Here is a 14,256-nt window from a genome sequence, read left to right as displayed (position 1 = left end):
TTCCGTCGCGAAGTAATGGAGGTGTTTCATCTTGCGGGCTAGTCCTTCACCCCTCGGGTTAGCGTGCGGGCGATTGCCCAATAGACATGCATCCCGCTGATATCAGACAGTGGCACGCCTGAAAGAAGTGTGAAATGCTCCACTACAATTGTTCCGCTCAGTTGCCACCCTCTATTCTCACCAGTCTTCCGACCATGCCGACGCACGCAGAATCAAATGCCTGCAACGCTTGCGCAGGATCGAAGCGGAAATGTGGTCGGCAGAAGCCGTCGTGCACACGATGCGCCCATCGGGGCAAGTCTTGCGTCTATCCGCCGCTGAGAAGCAAAGCAGCTTCCTCGTCCCGGCCATTGTGGCCGGATACGTTGAGAGACTCGGTGCCGCGAGTAGAGGATGGGCTGCACGCTGGAGTTGCGGACAATACATCCTCCCTCCTTCCAGACGAGCTCATGTTGGATCTGGCATTCTCACTCACGGACAGTGATTTCGCTGCCTCGCCGTTTCTCACTCAAACGCCCAGTACGCCGGCGACTAGGGCAGACTGGTTCCTTGCGCCTGAGACGTGGAATATCACCCGCAGAGTGACCACCTCGATCGATACAGCAGTTGGTAAAGCGACGATGAAGCAGTACGTGGCGGTATTGCAGTCTTGGTTCGAACGCTGGGTCACCACCGGCACCAACCCATTTATCCATTCCCAACTATACAGGGCGAACTTCCCGGCGTGCGTGCAGGTCGCGTATGCCACGCTGGCTAGCTATATCCACCGGACCCCCGCAACCACGGACACTATCCTCCAGATTATAGAGGACAGGTCGAACGACTTACTGCAGGAGAACGGGGCGATTCTGGACATGCTTGGCGCGGAGGAGTGGGCCGACAGAGAAGAGCAAGACGTTGACCTGTTCGCACAGTTGACAAGGCTACACGCGCTCATGGTCTACCAAATCATCGGCCTCTTCGACGGCGACATCCGCTCCCGCCGTGTCGCCGAAGGCCACATGGCCGTCCAGGATAGCTGGGCCGGCAAGCTCTTTCACTCGGCTGCAAAAACTTTGTCAGACACCCACGCCGCTGCCACGCATCTCGTCGGCTGTTTGCCAAAGCCATTCACCTTCTCGCAGCAACAATGGTACCTGTGGCTCCTGTCGGAGAGTATCCGCCGCACCTGGCTCGTGGCCGTCAGTATTACGGCGGTCTTCTCTGCGCTGCAGCGGGGCTGGTCGACTTGCCCCGGTGGCGTCATGTACACAAACCGTAGCGGTCTTTGGAACGCCGCGAGTGCCACTGTATGGGAGAAACAGTGTTTGGGAAAGAATACGGCATTCTTGCAACGCTTTGAATGCGCTAAGCTATTTGACGAGGCGGCACCCGCAGATATTGACGAGTTCGGCATGGCCATGTTGGACATGACTTTTAATAGGGAATTGCTAGAGAAGTGGAGGGCAAGAGATGGTGGCTGCCAGTCCCAGTCACCCAGACCCGCTTCACCTCTTTAAATAATATTTTACGAAAGAGATACATCTTACGATAAATTCCAGCTAATGAACGTATGCGGTACATATGAAGGTTCTCCTAAGATAGACTCGGAGTCGGGAGACCTATCCTGTGACTGTTTTTGGCCTAAACCGACCTTTACAAGATAGTCCAACTAGGAACGACGATATATTAAAGTCTTCATATGCTGTGATCAGGGCTATAGGCTCCACGTCTACAGTACAATATACCTAGGTAATATCCTCTACATACAGAGCTCTTCACGAGAGGATCTATACAATAAAAGGACCAAGGGAAAGATTATAGGATATTTTATTCCCTACTATAACCTTATATGATCAGGCGAGGAGTAAGATTATTTGACGCGTTCAATAGACCAATCCATGAAGAGAAGAGAAGAATCAAACTACTCATTTATCTGTCACTGCTTTATGGTATAAACTAGAACTGATCTCTAGTTCTATTTTGATATACCCGGCTCTGCATATACTACTTCTTCTCTTGATAACATATCACTCCACCCTGAGGCTCCCGACGTCCCGGGCGATCTGGCAAGGACCTGCTTGTTTCAGAATAGCATGGTGTTGTAACTGTAATCGATGATCAGAAATACTAAATTCGCACATCATATTGAATTTGGCTGTTTTGGACCTGTGCAGCTACTTAAGCCTATCGGACTCTATCTTTATCGGGATTAGCTGGGCTTAGTATAGTATTAGGCGTAGAGAGGTAGGAAATGTCAAATCGTATGATTTACTGGCTCGCAACAAGCGAGTAGAGGTGTCCTTCAGGGATAGTCGGAATAGGCGCAGTTGATAGGGGCCGCCCCTTGTGAAGACAAAGCAAGCCCTCATATAGCCCTAGTACCTATCAGGATCACTTCTGCAGGAACACCTATAGTACTACTTATATAATTGGGGTTTACGGTTCATCTTACTATCTCAGCCGTTTAGTCTCTTGCAGACCACAAGACAATCTATTACTCTAACCTTCGAGAGCTCAATCGGCTTGGACCAGGTGTCGATCTTTTATTATACGAAGACGAATCTAGTATTCCTTAAAAGGTTACTTTCAAATTTAACCCTCTGGGAAAGCCTTAGAGACTATAGATAGCCTAGGATAGACTAAACCTTCTTAAGAGTCTACCGCTATATCTAAATATGGTACCCTTTGATTATGTTGTCCTCGAAAACGTAGAGCCCCGGGTGATTGGATTTATAACAAAGTATATCCTAAGTAGAACTCTCGCTAATCTGAAGCCACCTTTTTGCTTCGAGTAGATATAGCAGCTGATATAACTTATAGATTTTCTAAACCTTGATCTAGGAATTATATATCAAGATATTATACCCCGAAATCTGCTTATCGAGCCTAACACAAACAAGGTCCTTCTCTTCGAGTTTGATTAGGCCATATATAGGGAGAAAGGCTTACTAGAGGATCAAGACGATATTACTAACGTTATATATATACTATATAAGCTTATCATAAACGATATATACTTTACAAGTATCCCTTACTAGGATCGAACTATTATATATGTAGAATATCTCAGAGTAGACTCATAACCGCGAATCAGACTGCTATATCGGAGTTTTGGAACATTCTGGATAAATAGATAGCGACACGAAAATCAGACAGGGATATAAAACGATATCTCAACGCGCCCGACTATAGTGTACCTTTCGAGCTGGGGAAAACGTTGGATGGAGAGCCGATATAGAGAACAGGACCGCGGCTGAGACGCACTACAATGGAGAAGGGGCAATATTACTTTCGCTGGGAGAGACCACCACAGAGCAGGTTGTTGAAACATGCCGAAAATGGCATGTAGTAGGCGATCTCCTCAAGACCTTTTTGATCCTACGAAATTCAATCGGATTTTGGGCCTGTGTCTCAGTACAATCTTCTTTGTCGTTGAACGGCTTCCAAAGTTATCCCTGTCATAAAAACTGCATGTTGTCCACGTCGTCGCCATCGCCCCCCTTTCGAACACCAAATTCCTATCTATCGCACGCGATTAGATGGCTAAATCATTACCTTCACAGCCCTAGAGGATTCCCGGTCCTATATCGTAGCATCTGGCCTGCCAGTCGGTCGAGAAATTCTCAACTTAGCGACTACCGACTTTCAGCTGCCAATATGTGTAGCCGCCGACACCATAACTAGCCACTATCGAGGGCATTGAGCGAATTATTGAAGGGACCTAGCGGTGTTCTCAGGGCGATGGGGCATAGAAAGGAGGTTTCCATACAAACAGGGCGCTTAGTTTGTATCGTCGAGGTCATGGCTTCATGAACAGAATGCCATACTGCATGGGATAAGCATATGAACAGAAGTAACCGCCTTGGGCAGAAGCGTGGCGTATTGTGAATTTAGCAGACTAAACAGCGTAATAGAATTCGAAAAAAAAAAGGGGAGCTACTGCGGATTCGCTGCTTTTAGAGATATTTATGCGCCTGGGAAAGGAACGACGATACATAACAGTAGCTAGATAGTAGCTAAATAGCCCGATGAGAATAATGAGAATAACCTTGTCCCATATTGTAGTCATTATTCACCCCTTGAACTCCTGGTGGTTTCGCCTTGAGTCTAAAAATCCATGCCCATCAAATAGCTATGTATTGGTCAGCGGATATAAAGTACAAATTCATTTGAAATGATACTCACGCTTCGTAGATGCGCATGAACTTAGCCACAAAGGCCTCCAGATGAAAAATTACTTTCTGCAAATACATATCAGTAGGAACATCGAGGTTTGCTCAAGATCCAGAGCAATGACTTACACTTCCCAGCTTGATACGATGCTCATAGAATGCAGCCCATCTGATAACGTCCGGCTTCAGGGCATCATCGACGCGAGCAACCAGCTTCAACGCCAAGGTCTAAAGCAAACTTTCATCAGTGAAAGGGCCTAGGAGGTAGGTGGCCACTTACCTTGAGAATGGTTGTCGGGGGAATGCAGTGAGTTAAGAGGTCGTACAGGCGGGCGCGCACCTGCAACAGACGGGCAGGCGATCGTTCCGCCAGAATTTCATCCGCGGTGACTTGAATGAGCGCCTCCCAATCAGGTGGCGGGATCGGGGTCTTATCATGGACCTTCTCACTAATATTTGACAAATATCAGGCTCTCCGTGCTCATCGTCGGCCCAAACATGCCGATGGTACTCACTTTTGGGCATAAATAGCTTCAAACATCAACAACGCACGCCGCAGATTCCGCCCGCTCTCCTTCGCGATCCTCCGGTTCAATCCCTCCGCCTCATTCCAGCCTTCTCTCTTCGCCGCGGTCCGAAGTACCGAGCCGATTTCGTTCTCCGTGGGTGCAGCCACCCTGACCAGCAGGGTTCGGGAGCGAATCGGGGCAATAATGTTGGAAGTGCTGTTAGCCAAAAGTATTAGGCGCAAGTTCGGACTGTACTTTTCCATGGTCCGTCGAAGCGCAGCCTGTGCATCGCGAGTGAGGTGATCGGCTTCATTGATCACCACCACCTTGAACCGTTGCCTCGCAGAGAGATCCACCTGCTGTGTTTGAGCGACCTCCTTCAACAACTCTTGAACGACTACCCGATCGTAATTTCCCACATCCGCCGGTGTAATCTCGAGATGATAGACGGAGGAGACAATATTGAATTCCAGCTTTCGGTTGCTCGTGGTTTGGAAGACCCGGGCGTCGATCTTGATCTTCTCGACGCCCGGGCCGAATAGTTCTTTGAGGGTGGCAATTATGCGTGTTTTCTTGCCAGCTCCGGAGGGTCCGTAAACAAGTAAATGAGGGAAGTCCCCGCTTTGAGCCTGCTCAGTTCAGCGAGTGTCGGTCACCTTTGCCGACAGGCAGTTCACCTTACCAAAGATCGGAGACGATTTGAGAGTTCCGGGTGATATGAAAGCGCATCGAGGGTACGCGGGCGCAACTTGTCAACGAGAAGAGCCATTGCGAGCTCTGGAACGTCTCGGGATTAGGGAGGGAGTTGATCGCGAAGACTGGAGAAGGTGGAATTGAAGGGAACGAACGCGTCAGACGCGCGCGCCCAATTAACTGGTGGTCCGTGCTCGGCAAACCCGGCTTTTTATCCACGGATGGCGTGTAGAACTTCGTCCGGTGATAAAAACTGCGGGTTGTGGTAGTTGGATCGAAATTGTTAGGTCAGGGGATTTCTTGAATATATACAGCTCGATCTAGTTTTTGAAGGTCTCTAGCTTCTGTCCTCGCCTTCCAGGTATCATACAAGCCCAACATTGGATGTCAATCGCAGGGCACGATTTGTAGATTACAGGTGAACTCCCGCCAGTGCTATACAAGTGCAAGTCGCAGAAATATGCTTCCAATATACCATGCGATGCTCATGACGCGATGGGCTTTAGGACTCCATTGTCATCATATTTTGCTTCTGGTGTGGGTCAGTATTTAAACCAACGAAATGGATGAGCGCGAAGAGAAATGACTGACTGAAGAATGTATAAGAGAGTGTGATCGTGTCAATGCCCTTCATATTTGGATCCGTCGCGAAATCGGGGTCAATGAAGAAGAAGACTGGCATATCCACTGACTCTCCGGCATTCAGCTTCTGTTCTTCAAAACAGAAACACTGGATCTTGCTGAAATAGGGTGCCACTTGGCCTGGGGTCACGCTGTATGTTGCAACGCCAATAATATCATTAGGGCCCTTGTTCGTGGCAGTGTAAAAGGCCAGTGCGGTCTCGCCGGGCAGCACCCGAACCTCTCGCTGTTGCGGGGTGAACTTCCAGGGCAAAACATCGGAGACTGAGCCGTTGAAGGTGATGCGAAGTCGTCGGGAGTCTGTGACGGGGGTCACACGGGAGGCAGTGTCGCCGTCGCCACCACGGTGAGTGAGAATAGGTTGACCGCCCCAGCCGGTCTGCTGGCATATCTGCAATTTAAAGGAAAGTAACGTCAGAAATTACAGCGCCACAACTTAGCGGGAAAGCTCGGTTCAACCGATCGTACCATTTTGTAGAGAGGGACGGAGCCATAGGCAAGCGCAACGGTGCCGAGGATGAGACTGACAGTATAATACCTTAGCAGAAGAAAAATTAGTACCCACAAAGAATTCCGATGACAATTCAGCTCCATTTTCTCACATTGTAGAGGCATTGCGTTGTTGGGACTGGGGAGTGTTAAACGGTGCTGCCGACGCATGATGTTTCTCAAGCAGCGTGGGATTTCTTGAAAAGTGCCTTCGCTCTACTGCAAAGATCCTTTGCCGAATGCATGCTGACCTCTGGGGAAAGCTTCTTGTGGATTCACATCGCCCCCATGAAGGAAGCAGTCTGGAGAACATGGCGGTTGAGATTCCGGAGAATCAAGCGATTGACTCCGACCCGACTGCAGATATCTGTGATCATCACGTGCTGATGCTTATCGATAAACACCCCCTGGTACGAAGGAAAGTGCAGGAAAACAGAGACCGATATGCCAGACTTGGAAACGTTCAAACCTTTGCTTAAACACTCGCTCTCTGTTATAGGCTTCCATGCAAAAAGTAATCCCTGCATCTTGCTCTACCAAAACACATGTTTTTCCTAATGCTTGTGCGTGTGCACCTAGGTTGGGCAAGATATCCAGCTTGGGATCCAAACAGGGAAAAAACAAAGACATATTAGATTAGGCATACATAGGCGGCTCATAATTAGATACCCAAAGGGCATGTACGATAGTATACAATCCAGAGCACTGCGGGGGCTTCCCATATCCTAAGACCCGCATGATCTAATTCAGAACACTTGTCGTAATGCGGCCGAAGACACCACGAACCATGCGAGGATTTTCGCGAATTGAAGTGAGAAGAATGGCCGCGCTAACCGCAAAAGCTATTCGCTCGCGGTATTGATACTACAATTCCAGAAAAATTCAGCATCTAAGGACGAGTGGGCAATAGGTGGGCACCCCAGAGGGGGAGGGGTACAACTTTAATGATCTGGGTAATGGACAGGGTCGGGCGTACCTTTTGATCATACAATCGTGGCAAGACCGTGGCGGCCGCTCGGGGTGCCACAAACAGTGCTAACTCCTGTCTCTTCCGTGCTTTCTCAACCAACACACTCCATCCACACATGAGACATCCCGCTCCGACACAGAGACCGGAGTCCCACATCATCGGCGTGACCATCATTGGGTCAAAGATCTTGGGACCCAAGCGTGTGCGAGCTAGACATACCGAATAGTAGAACAGGCTCACGAATGATGCGAGGAACGCGGATGACTGGGCAGCCTCGGAGATTACACGTCCCGCCGCGGGGGCACTCTTGATTCTTCGGAAGCGAAGGATCATCTGAAGCGGAATGTAAGTAGCACAGGCTATCTTGAACGTGCGGGTGAAGCGGGACACCGCGTGTTTCTCACAACTCGGGCCACAGCCCATGTGTACCATCTCGCAGGGAATGGGGACAGTCTTAGCCGGATCTCCCCATTCCTCAGGCCATTGATAGTCCCAGCACATGGATTGGAGAAGGTGAGCCTGTCCAGTCTCCTTGCCGTACACAAAGGTCCCCCAGCGAGCACGGCGGAGGGCCTCGATCAAACGAAAGTCGACCTTGGCCACCTCGCCAATCCATTTTTCGTAGGTCCGGGGTAACCGCTCAGGAAGATAGAACCAGGCCCACATGACAATCGCAGCACTCGAAGCAAAGACGGCCGCGTCAGCGAGGCCTGGCACGCAGGACTCAGCCAACGTCCAGCGGTTCTGGGCCTTTCGGTGACGGGACCAACGGCTCCATAAAATGCATGCAATAACGTCCACTGACCGAGTGACCGTGAACAAAGTAAGGTCCATGGTCCGCCCAACCAATGCGGGGCGGGTCAAGGGCTCGCGCCGATGTGCGGGAGCATCGCTGACTACAGGGGTCGACGAGACCGCCTGAGCTTGGAAATGCAGAGGTCCACGGCTCTTGTTCAGCAACCCAAAGCTAATCCAGGCCGAGACAAACGCGGTGACAAATTGCACCAGAAGACGAACTCCCCTGGTCAGGAAGTCACCTTTGCAGCGCGCAAGAACCGACGCGCATGTCCGAGAAAATAGAATCGGCAGGAGAGTCGACCCACTGACGAGAGCAACGCAGAAGGTCGGAAAACTATTCACACGAAGCGGGCCAGCCAGCACTTTGAGGAGCTATGTATTGGATTTAGGGTCAGCAACGGCCCCGGGGCAACGGCCAAAGGAGTATATAACTAACTAGGGGATGTAGGAAGCGGCCATAACATGATTCGGCATGACCGCTTCAACATACCTCGTGTATCTCCTGCCGAGTAATTCCATCCCTTCTGCCGAGTCTTCGGACGTAGGAGACGAATTTGGGTGTTACGGAGGACAAATACCCCAGGACGTAAGCGCGGAGAATACTATTCGCCAGACTCGGGCGATCAGCACCAGGCTGCCATGCACCAGGAAAAGTAAGAAACTCACGGCTTGAGGATTTGAAAGCTAAGGTTCTCACGACTCCGCCCGACGGCACAGCTCATCCCGCCGGTAGACTTCATGTCCTGATCTGGGCATACATGTAAGCATCACCGTCGGAGCGGTTGAAAGGTGGGACAGGCGACGGTCGCCAATCAGCACAGTGCTGGACGAGAAGCCCACACCATCCAAGCACCAAAGGGTTGGCAGGGTGACAAGCCAATTTGCAGTCACCCGAAAATTGGGTAGTATCGATTGTCGGGGATGACACTCTTGGAGTCGTCGTTGATCGTGGCTCGGTGACACTGGAAGGGGGGAAGAAAAAGAGCGTATACGCTGAGTGACAGGGCGAATGGACCGAGGTTCCTAAAGAAGCACAGTCCCCACGAAGACAAGAATTGCGAGGAGTCGCAGGAAAGTGATCCACGTCGTCATCCCCCGTTCTCCAGGTTTCCAGGTCCCCAGGTCCTCCGTTCCCACAGACGAGGATCGCAACTGAAGCCAATGACAACGCGGCGGGTGGATGGCGCAGAAACGAGGAAATGACGCAGCTGGAAGTACGGCCCAGGTACACCCGGTACGGCCGTCCGCCCGCTGGGAAATCGATACAGGTGTGTAATTTTGGTACCTCCCTTACGTCACGCGACCAGCGGGTCCCCGAAATTCACATGTGATCCGAGGCCGAGATGCGCTTGCGCTGATAGTCACTCCGCTCCTCGTCTGAGCTGTCGCCCTTTCGACACCCTCGATCTTGATCTCCTTGGACGGGTGTGAGGCGCAAACCTGCTGGTTCTCTAAATGCTCCGGGTAGTGTCATTCTTTCGACTCTCCCGGCCTCGACGGACTCTATACCAACCCAGACTTTGCGCCGGACGCCTTCCATCAGATTCCTTGACCAAACTCCAGTCCTCAAATCGGGTCAAGGCATGAAAAATCTGGTCTTGATCCATGTTATTCTCGTATGCCAGAGCGGCAGCCATTGACTAGGGCGTCTTCTTACGTTCCCCTCGGGTGGCAACCTACTCTCGCAACAATGGATGGCCGCGGGGCGGACGTCCAGCTTGGGCGCAACTCCCCACCGCCGGGCCCGTTTGGCTGTGAGTTGCCCTGGGTATGCTCTGAGTATCAGCTGATTAACACATTATAGATTCATTTCTTTCCCCCATGGATACCCCTTACGAACAAGCCCCCGCCTTGCCTCCGGGTCCCTCTCTCCTGGACGATAACGAATCCAACATGCTGGACACCTTTTTCACCACGATGAATACGAACGGCTTCGCAAATGACTTCTGGCTCCGAGGCCAGCAAAGGAAGTCCCATTTTGACTGGTCTGACGAGCTTCCGCCCACGTTCGAGGGCTCCACGACGTCGTTGTCGCAGCCCGCTTTCCAGCCACACACCCTAAAATCGGGCTTGGTGGCAGGCAGTGCTGCAGGACCCGATATATACGCCGCGGCGTCAATGCTTTATCAAGGTGGGATGGATGGCCCTGCCCTTGGATCGGCACTGGCGCAGCAGGGGTTCCCCAGCCGACCGGTGAATGGAGGCCACGCGAGGCGAGCATCGCAGCCCGCACAGGCGTCCGGCTCCTTTTCGTCGCGCGCTCAGCTCCCCACCGGATTCCATACCTCCGAGATGCTCTTCGATGTGCGCGACCCCATTCCTGCAGACGAACATCCATCTCGCAAGGTGCGCAGTCTGCATTGGGGCTCGGATGTCAGTTTCATGGACCAAGGATATGTGGCCCCTCCCGACCAGCCAGATGAAGAGCAACGCACAAGGGATCTACTAGATCATTTGGATTGCTTTAAGCCGACGACCAGCACGGCCAACACACGAGCCCCAAGTCCTGAGCGGTCGGCCAGGACTCGAACTGGCTGCCGAGGTGCGGACGACGATGGGGACGACGACGCCTCCTTCCCTCGGAAGCGACGACGTACGCTCAAGGATGCGGACTCGGATTCAGAAGAGGATGAAATGGGGGCCAAGTCCCGAGATTTTCGCAACGCAAAACACCGGCGGACATCAACTGATACAGCCCGAAAGGGCAGAATTCCGCCCGGAAGCAACAAGGTGCCGCGGGAGAATTTGTCCGAGGAGCAGAAGAGGACCAACCATATTCTCTCTGAGCAAAAGCGACGCAACATTATCCGGCAGGGCTTTGATGATCTCTGCTCACTCGTCCCGGGGCTTCGTGGCGGAGGCTTTAGCAAAAGCGCCATGCTCACTCAGGCGGCTGATTGGCTAGAGGATCTCCTTCGAGGCAACGAAATCCTCCAAAGCCAGCTGGCAGACATGAAAGGCATCAACGGTCTGATAATGCCCCGATGAAACGACTCTGTAACGTGAAAACGACCCTTTTTACTCGGTTTTTCTTTCCGGTGGTCCGCCTTTCTGAATACGCCTGAAGGAGTTCAGCAATTGGCAGAGTGCGCTGTATCTGGCAAGTTGGCGAGTGGGCGTTCGGTTTATTTTTTTACGAGATACCATTGCTCCCTTAAGGGTTGTTTGTTGGTCCTTTGGGTTCATCCCCTCTTTCTAGTTTGATTCCGTTCTAGATAATCGATAATCTAGTGCATCCATACAAGCGGGCGAGGTGAAGACAACCGCGCCTTCGCTCCCAGTGTGGATATACAGATCATATATGAAATCCTGCCGTTCGTTTTCCCCGACCTCTCTTCGGCGCTAGCATTGATGAGTGGTAGTGGTTTGTTCTCTGCGGCCCATGGCTCAGCATATTCCCAGGCCATGAAAGGCGTGACCTTGATCATTCATGAGCAGTACTCAACCCAGTTATCCAGGTTCATGTTTTTAATGACCGTGGAAAAATTACCCGCGTCGACTGCGTTGCAGGCGGCAGACTTTTGCTTTTCCGTCACTTCGTTGTCGTTGTTAGTGTGATCTCCCTTGGGGTACTCGATGTGGAAGACCAGTTCGTTGGCGTGCGTGAATGCAGCATAGGTATCGCATTCTTCGTACTGCGCACATTGTTCATTGACACTCCACTACATACTGTCGATGACCGAGTCGATGAGGGCACCGCCATTCTTCAGCCCCACCGACAAGTTGCGGTCATGGGCCTGCTCTGCGAGCCAGTTGACATAGTTGACCGCGTCCGTCTGGGTCAACTTCAACCCGTTGGTGTTGTCGTAGGCATCGATGTTGTCCGGATCCACGCCGTCACAGCCCTTGGTCACCGCCAGGTCAAGACGTGTCTGCATGATGGTGCGCACGTTCATCGAGTTGGCATTGAGCCATCGCTCACCTGGCCAATCATCCAGGTTGTCGCGCAGGTCGGACTGGTGGAAGTCCCCCGCGTCGGGCCGCCAATTCTCATAGGTACCCGCCGAGAAATAGCAGATCATCTTGCGCCTCATGGCCTAGAGCTAGGAGATGACGGACTGGGGGTTATCGAAGAGGTCGATATCGTAGACGGGCGCGTCCACGGCGGTGCTGTTGAGGGCATAGAGTATTTCGATCTGCCATTTGACTCCGACTGCCGGCTGCCATTGGACCGTCGTGCTGCCTCCAGCTGTGCCATTCCCACCGCTGCTCCCATTGCCGCCGGTATCGTCATCTCCCTTGCTCTTCAGAGCAATTCCGAGTCCCGCTCCCAGTCCAACGCCAAGTGCGACGATCACCACACCCCACGATGGAGACGACGAGGATCTTTTTCTTGGTCGACCAGGCCCACCAACCACCCGACGAACCCTTGAGAGACATGATCAAGGCTGGCGCAAAAGGATTCCCACAAAGGAAGCAGACAACAATAACACCTCTTCTTGTGACAATATTAGACCCAGCCCCAGAGCTGATGAGTACGATCGCTGGAGGAAAATTTGAAGGTCCAGGTAGGCAGTGCAGATCAATTGAAACGGGAGGTATCAACAAATCAGCACGGCCGTCTAGAAGAGAGACATCTTTAAATTCGAAAGAGCGGATGGAAACCCAAGGTCCAGCGCGATGGTGGGCAAGGACTGGAGCGCGAGATTCACGGCTGAGGCGATTCTCCTACGAGAGCACGCAGCCACGGCCACCGCGATAGATGGCGGATGTCACGCTGGATTGGTTTTCCAACTGGGGAGAAAGCAGGAGAATCCACCAGAAGTCCAAGCCGAAGGGGGGGAAAGCAAAGGAACTTGGCAGCCTGGAGGCACAAAGGATGCCAAGAGCGCCGAGCCACTGCAGCTCGGCGAATCTGAATTCCAGCGGTTTTCCCCCTGAGGCGATGGATCCATGGCGAAACAGATGAGAGGTCAAGTGCGAGAAGAATTAAGGTAGTGGAACCCGTGCAGATCTACCGAGTCCTCCCCGGTCACCAGTTCCTGGATTTTATTGGGCGTCACGCAGCCATCGCCCTCGACATCAACGACTTGCCCTTGGCAATGGCCAGCAACCAGAGGTCGCACCATCAATATGGCGGCGAAAAGTCTAGGTACAAAAATAAATTCCGGATCACGGCGGGCAATTCGAGGCAACAGACCAAGGTGTCTGCCGAGACAGTAATGATTACTTTGCGCTCCTGCGCTGCGGCTGATCAGCGAATGCGGGAATCCTCCGATGCAGCAAGAAGCTCAGCGCTGGGCTCATCAGCAATCTTGCGGCACGCTCGACTTACTACGTCTCACTCTGCACCACATGTCCCCAGGGGTATCGGTTCAAGTTCGAGATGCCCCGGAATTCCTCTCCGTGGCAAATCAAATGCAACAACATGATGGTCCGGCTTAAGCCTCTTGCAAAGCATCCGCCTCTCCGATTGGACGTCGGTGGCGCAGCCGACCCTTCTTTCCCATCTGGCAGGATTGTCTCGATCGAGTAGTCATCTGTATGTACATAACGCAACGGCGCGACCATCCTCAATGCAGAATGGATCTGTGAGAAGGCTGCGATGGAACATTGCGTTCATCAGTTCCCCGCCCTGACATACAACCCATCATGAACCCGTCCAAGTCTCACTCGACCACAATAAATGAGCAAACCTTCATTTCGGCCATAATGCGAGCCCTCCAACTCCGCTCTCCCGCCCCCAGCAGTCAGCTTGACCCTGCACACAGGTTTCACTACGCCGCAGCCGTCAGTACACTAATATCTCCTTAGTGTCTGTATAACAGGCTTCTCCTATAACAAGGTGCATCTTATACTAGTGTTCATTCTACTATTACGACGTCACAGATTCTATTTGGTAGCCTCTATCCAGGCGTGATCGATTGAACTCTTGGAATTGATGGGTTGATTACCACAGTTGGATATATATCTAGTTGGTGCCACCAGTACGGAATATGTAAAGACGATCAAATAGATCCTACAAAGACGATTACTATCGAGACGAAGAAAAGAAAATGGC

At 51.9% G+C, this 14,256-nt stretch overlaps 7 protein-coding genes across 7 annotated transcripts; 2 read left to right on the top strand and 5 right to left on the bottom strand.

The window, feature by feature from the left end:
• Window positions 1–194: 194 nt before the first annotated feature.
• On the top strand, window positions 195–1,499 carry N7459_008867 (Zn(II)2Cys6 transcription factor domain-containing protein; the record flags this gene model as incomplete). The annotated part of the gene is made up of 1 exon (XM_056948035.1): window positions 195–1,499. One exon carries the CDS (start codon window positions 195–197, stop codon window positions 1,497–1,499), a length of 1,305 nt encoding a protein of 434 aa, XP_056795260.1.
• A 2,590-nt stretch (window positions 1,500–4,089) lies between these two features.
• N7459_008866 (replication factor C subunit 5) lies at window positions 4,090–5,432 on the bottom strand (the record flags this gene model as incomplete). The annotated part of the gene is made up of 6 exons (XM_056948034.1): window positions 4,090–4,114; window positions 4,168–4,223; window positions 4,284–4,382; window positions 4,435–4,603; window positions 4,670–5,292; window positions 5,346–5,432. 6 exons carry the CDS (start codon window positions 5,430–5,432, stop codon window positions 4,090–4,092), a joined length of 1,059 nt encoding a protein of 352 aa, XP_056795259.1.
• Window positions 5,433–5,841: 409 nt separating this feature from the next.
• N7459_008865 (cytochrome c oxidase assembly protein) lies at window positions 5,842–6,469 on the bottom strand (the record flags this gene model as incomplete). Its single annotated transcript, XM_056948033.1, has 3 exons — window positions 5,842–5,888; window positions 5,948–6,389; window positions 6,467–6,469. The coding sequence occupies 3 exons, from the start codon at window positions 6,467–6,469 to the stop codon at window positions 5,842–5,844; spliced, it is 492 nt and encodes a 163-aa protein (XP_056795258.1).
• Window positions 6,470–7,228: 759 nt separating this feature from the next.
• N7459_008864 (uncharacterized protein) lies at window positions 7,229–9,892 on the bottom strand (the record flags this gene model as incomplete). Its single annotated transcript, XM_056948032.1, has 7 exons — window positions 7,229–7,351; window positions 7,464–8,627; window positions 8,746–8,857; window positions 8,922–9,003; window positions 9,397–9,506; window positions 9,550–9,706; window positions 9,769–9,892. The coding sequence occupies 7 exons, from the start codon at window positions 9,890–9,892 to the stop codon at window positions 7,229–7,231; spliced, it is 1,872 nt and encodes a 623-aa protein (XP_056795257.1).
• Window positions 9,893–9,945: 53 nt separating this feature from the next.
• On the top strand, window positions 9,946–11,243 carry N7459_008863 (basic helix-loop-helix domain-containing protein; the record flags this gene model as incomplete). The annotated part of the gene is made up of 2 exons (XM_056948031.1): window positions 9,946–10,009; window positions 10,060–11,243. 2 exons carry the CDS (start codon window positions 9,946–9,948, stop codon window positions 11,241–11,243), a joined length of 1,248 nt encoding a protein of 415 aa, XP_056795256.1.
• A 440-nt stretch (window positions 11,244–11,683) lies between these two features.
• On the bottom strand, window positions 11,684–12,289 carry N7459_008862 (endo alpha-1,4 polygalactosaminidase; the record flags this gene model as incomplete). Its single annotated transcript, XM_056948030.1, has 2 exons — window positions 11,684–11,883; window positions 11,926–12,289. 2 exons carry the CDS (start codon window positions 12,287–12,289, stop codon window positions 11,684–11,686), a joined length of 564 nt encoding a protein of 187 aa, XP_056795255.1.
• A 9-nt stretch (window positions 12,290–12,298) lies between these two features.
• On the bottom strand, window positions 12,299–12,635 carry N7459_008861 (glycoside hydrolase superfamily; the record flags this gene model as incomplete). Its single annotated transcript, XM_056948029.1, has 2 exons — window positions 12,299–12,522; window positions 12,554–12,635. The coding sequence occupies 2 exons, from the start codon at window positions 12,633–12,635 to the stop codon at window positions 12,299–12,301; spliced, it is 306 nt and encodes a 101-aa protein (XP_056795254.1).
• Between the last annotated feature and the right edge of the window lie 1,621 nt (window positions 12,636–14,256).

This window comes from Penicillium hispanicum, assembly GCF_028827665.1.
Source record: "Penicillium hispanicum strain IBT 35686 chromosome Unknown utg000008l_segment0_segment0, whole genome shotgun sequence".
Classification (NCBI taxonomy): domain Eukaryota; kingdom Fungi; phylum Ascomycota; class Eurotiomycetes; order Eurotiales; family Aspergillaceae; genus Penicillium; species Penicillium hispanicum.
This window is presented reverse-complemented; position numbering and strand designations above follow the sequence as displayed.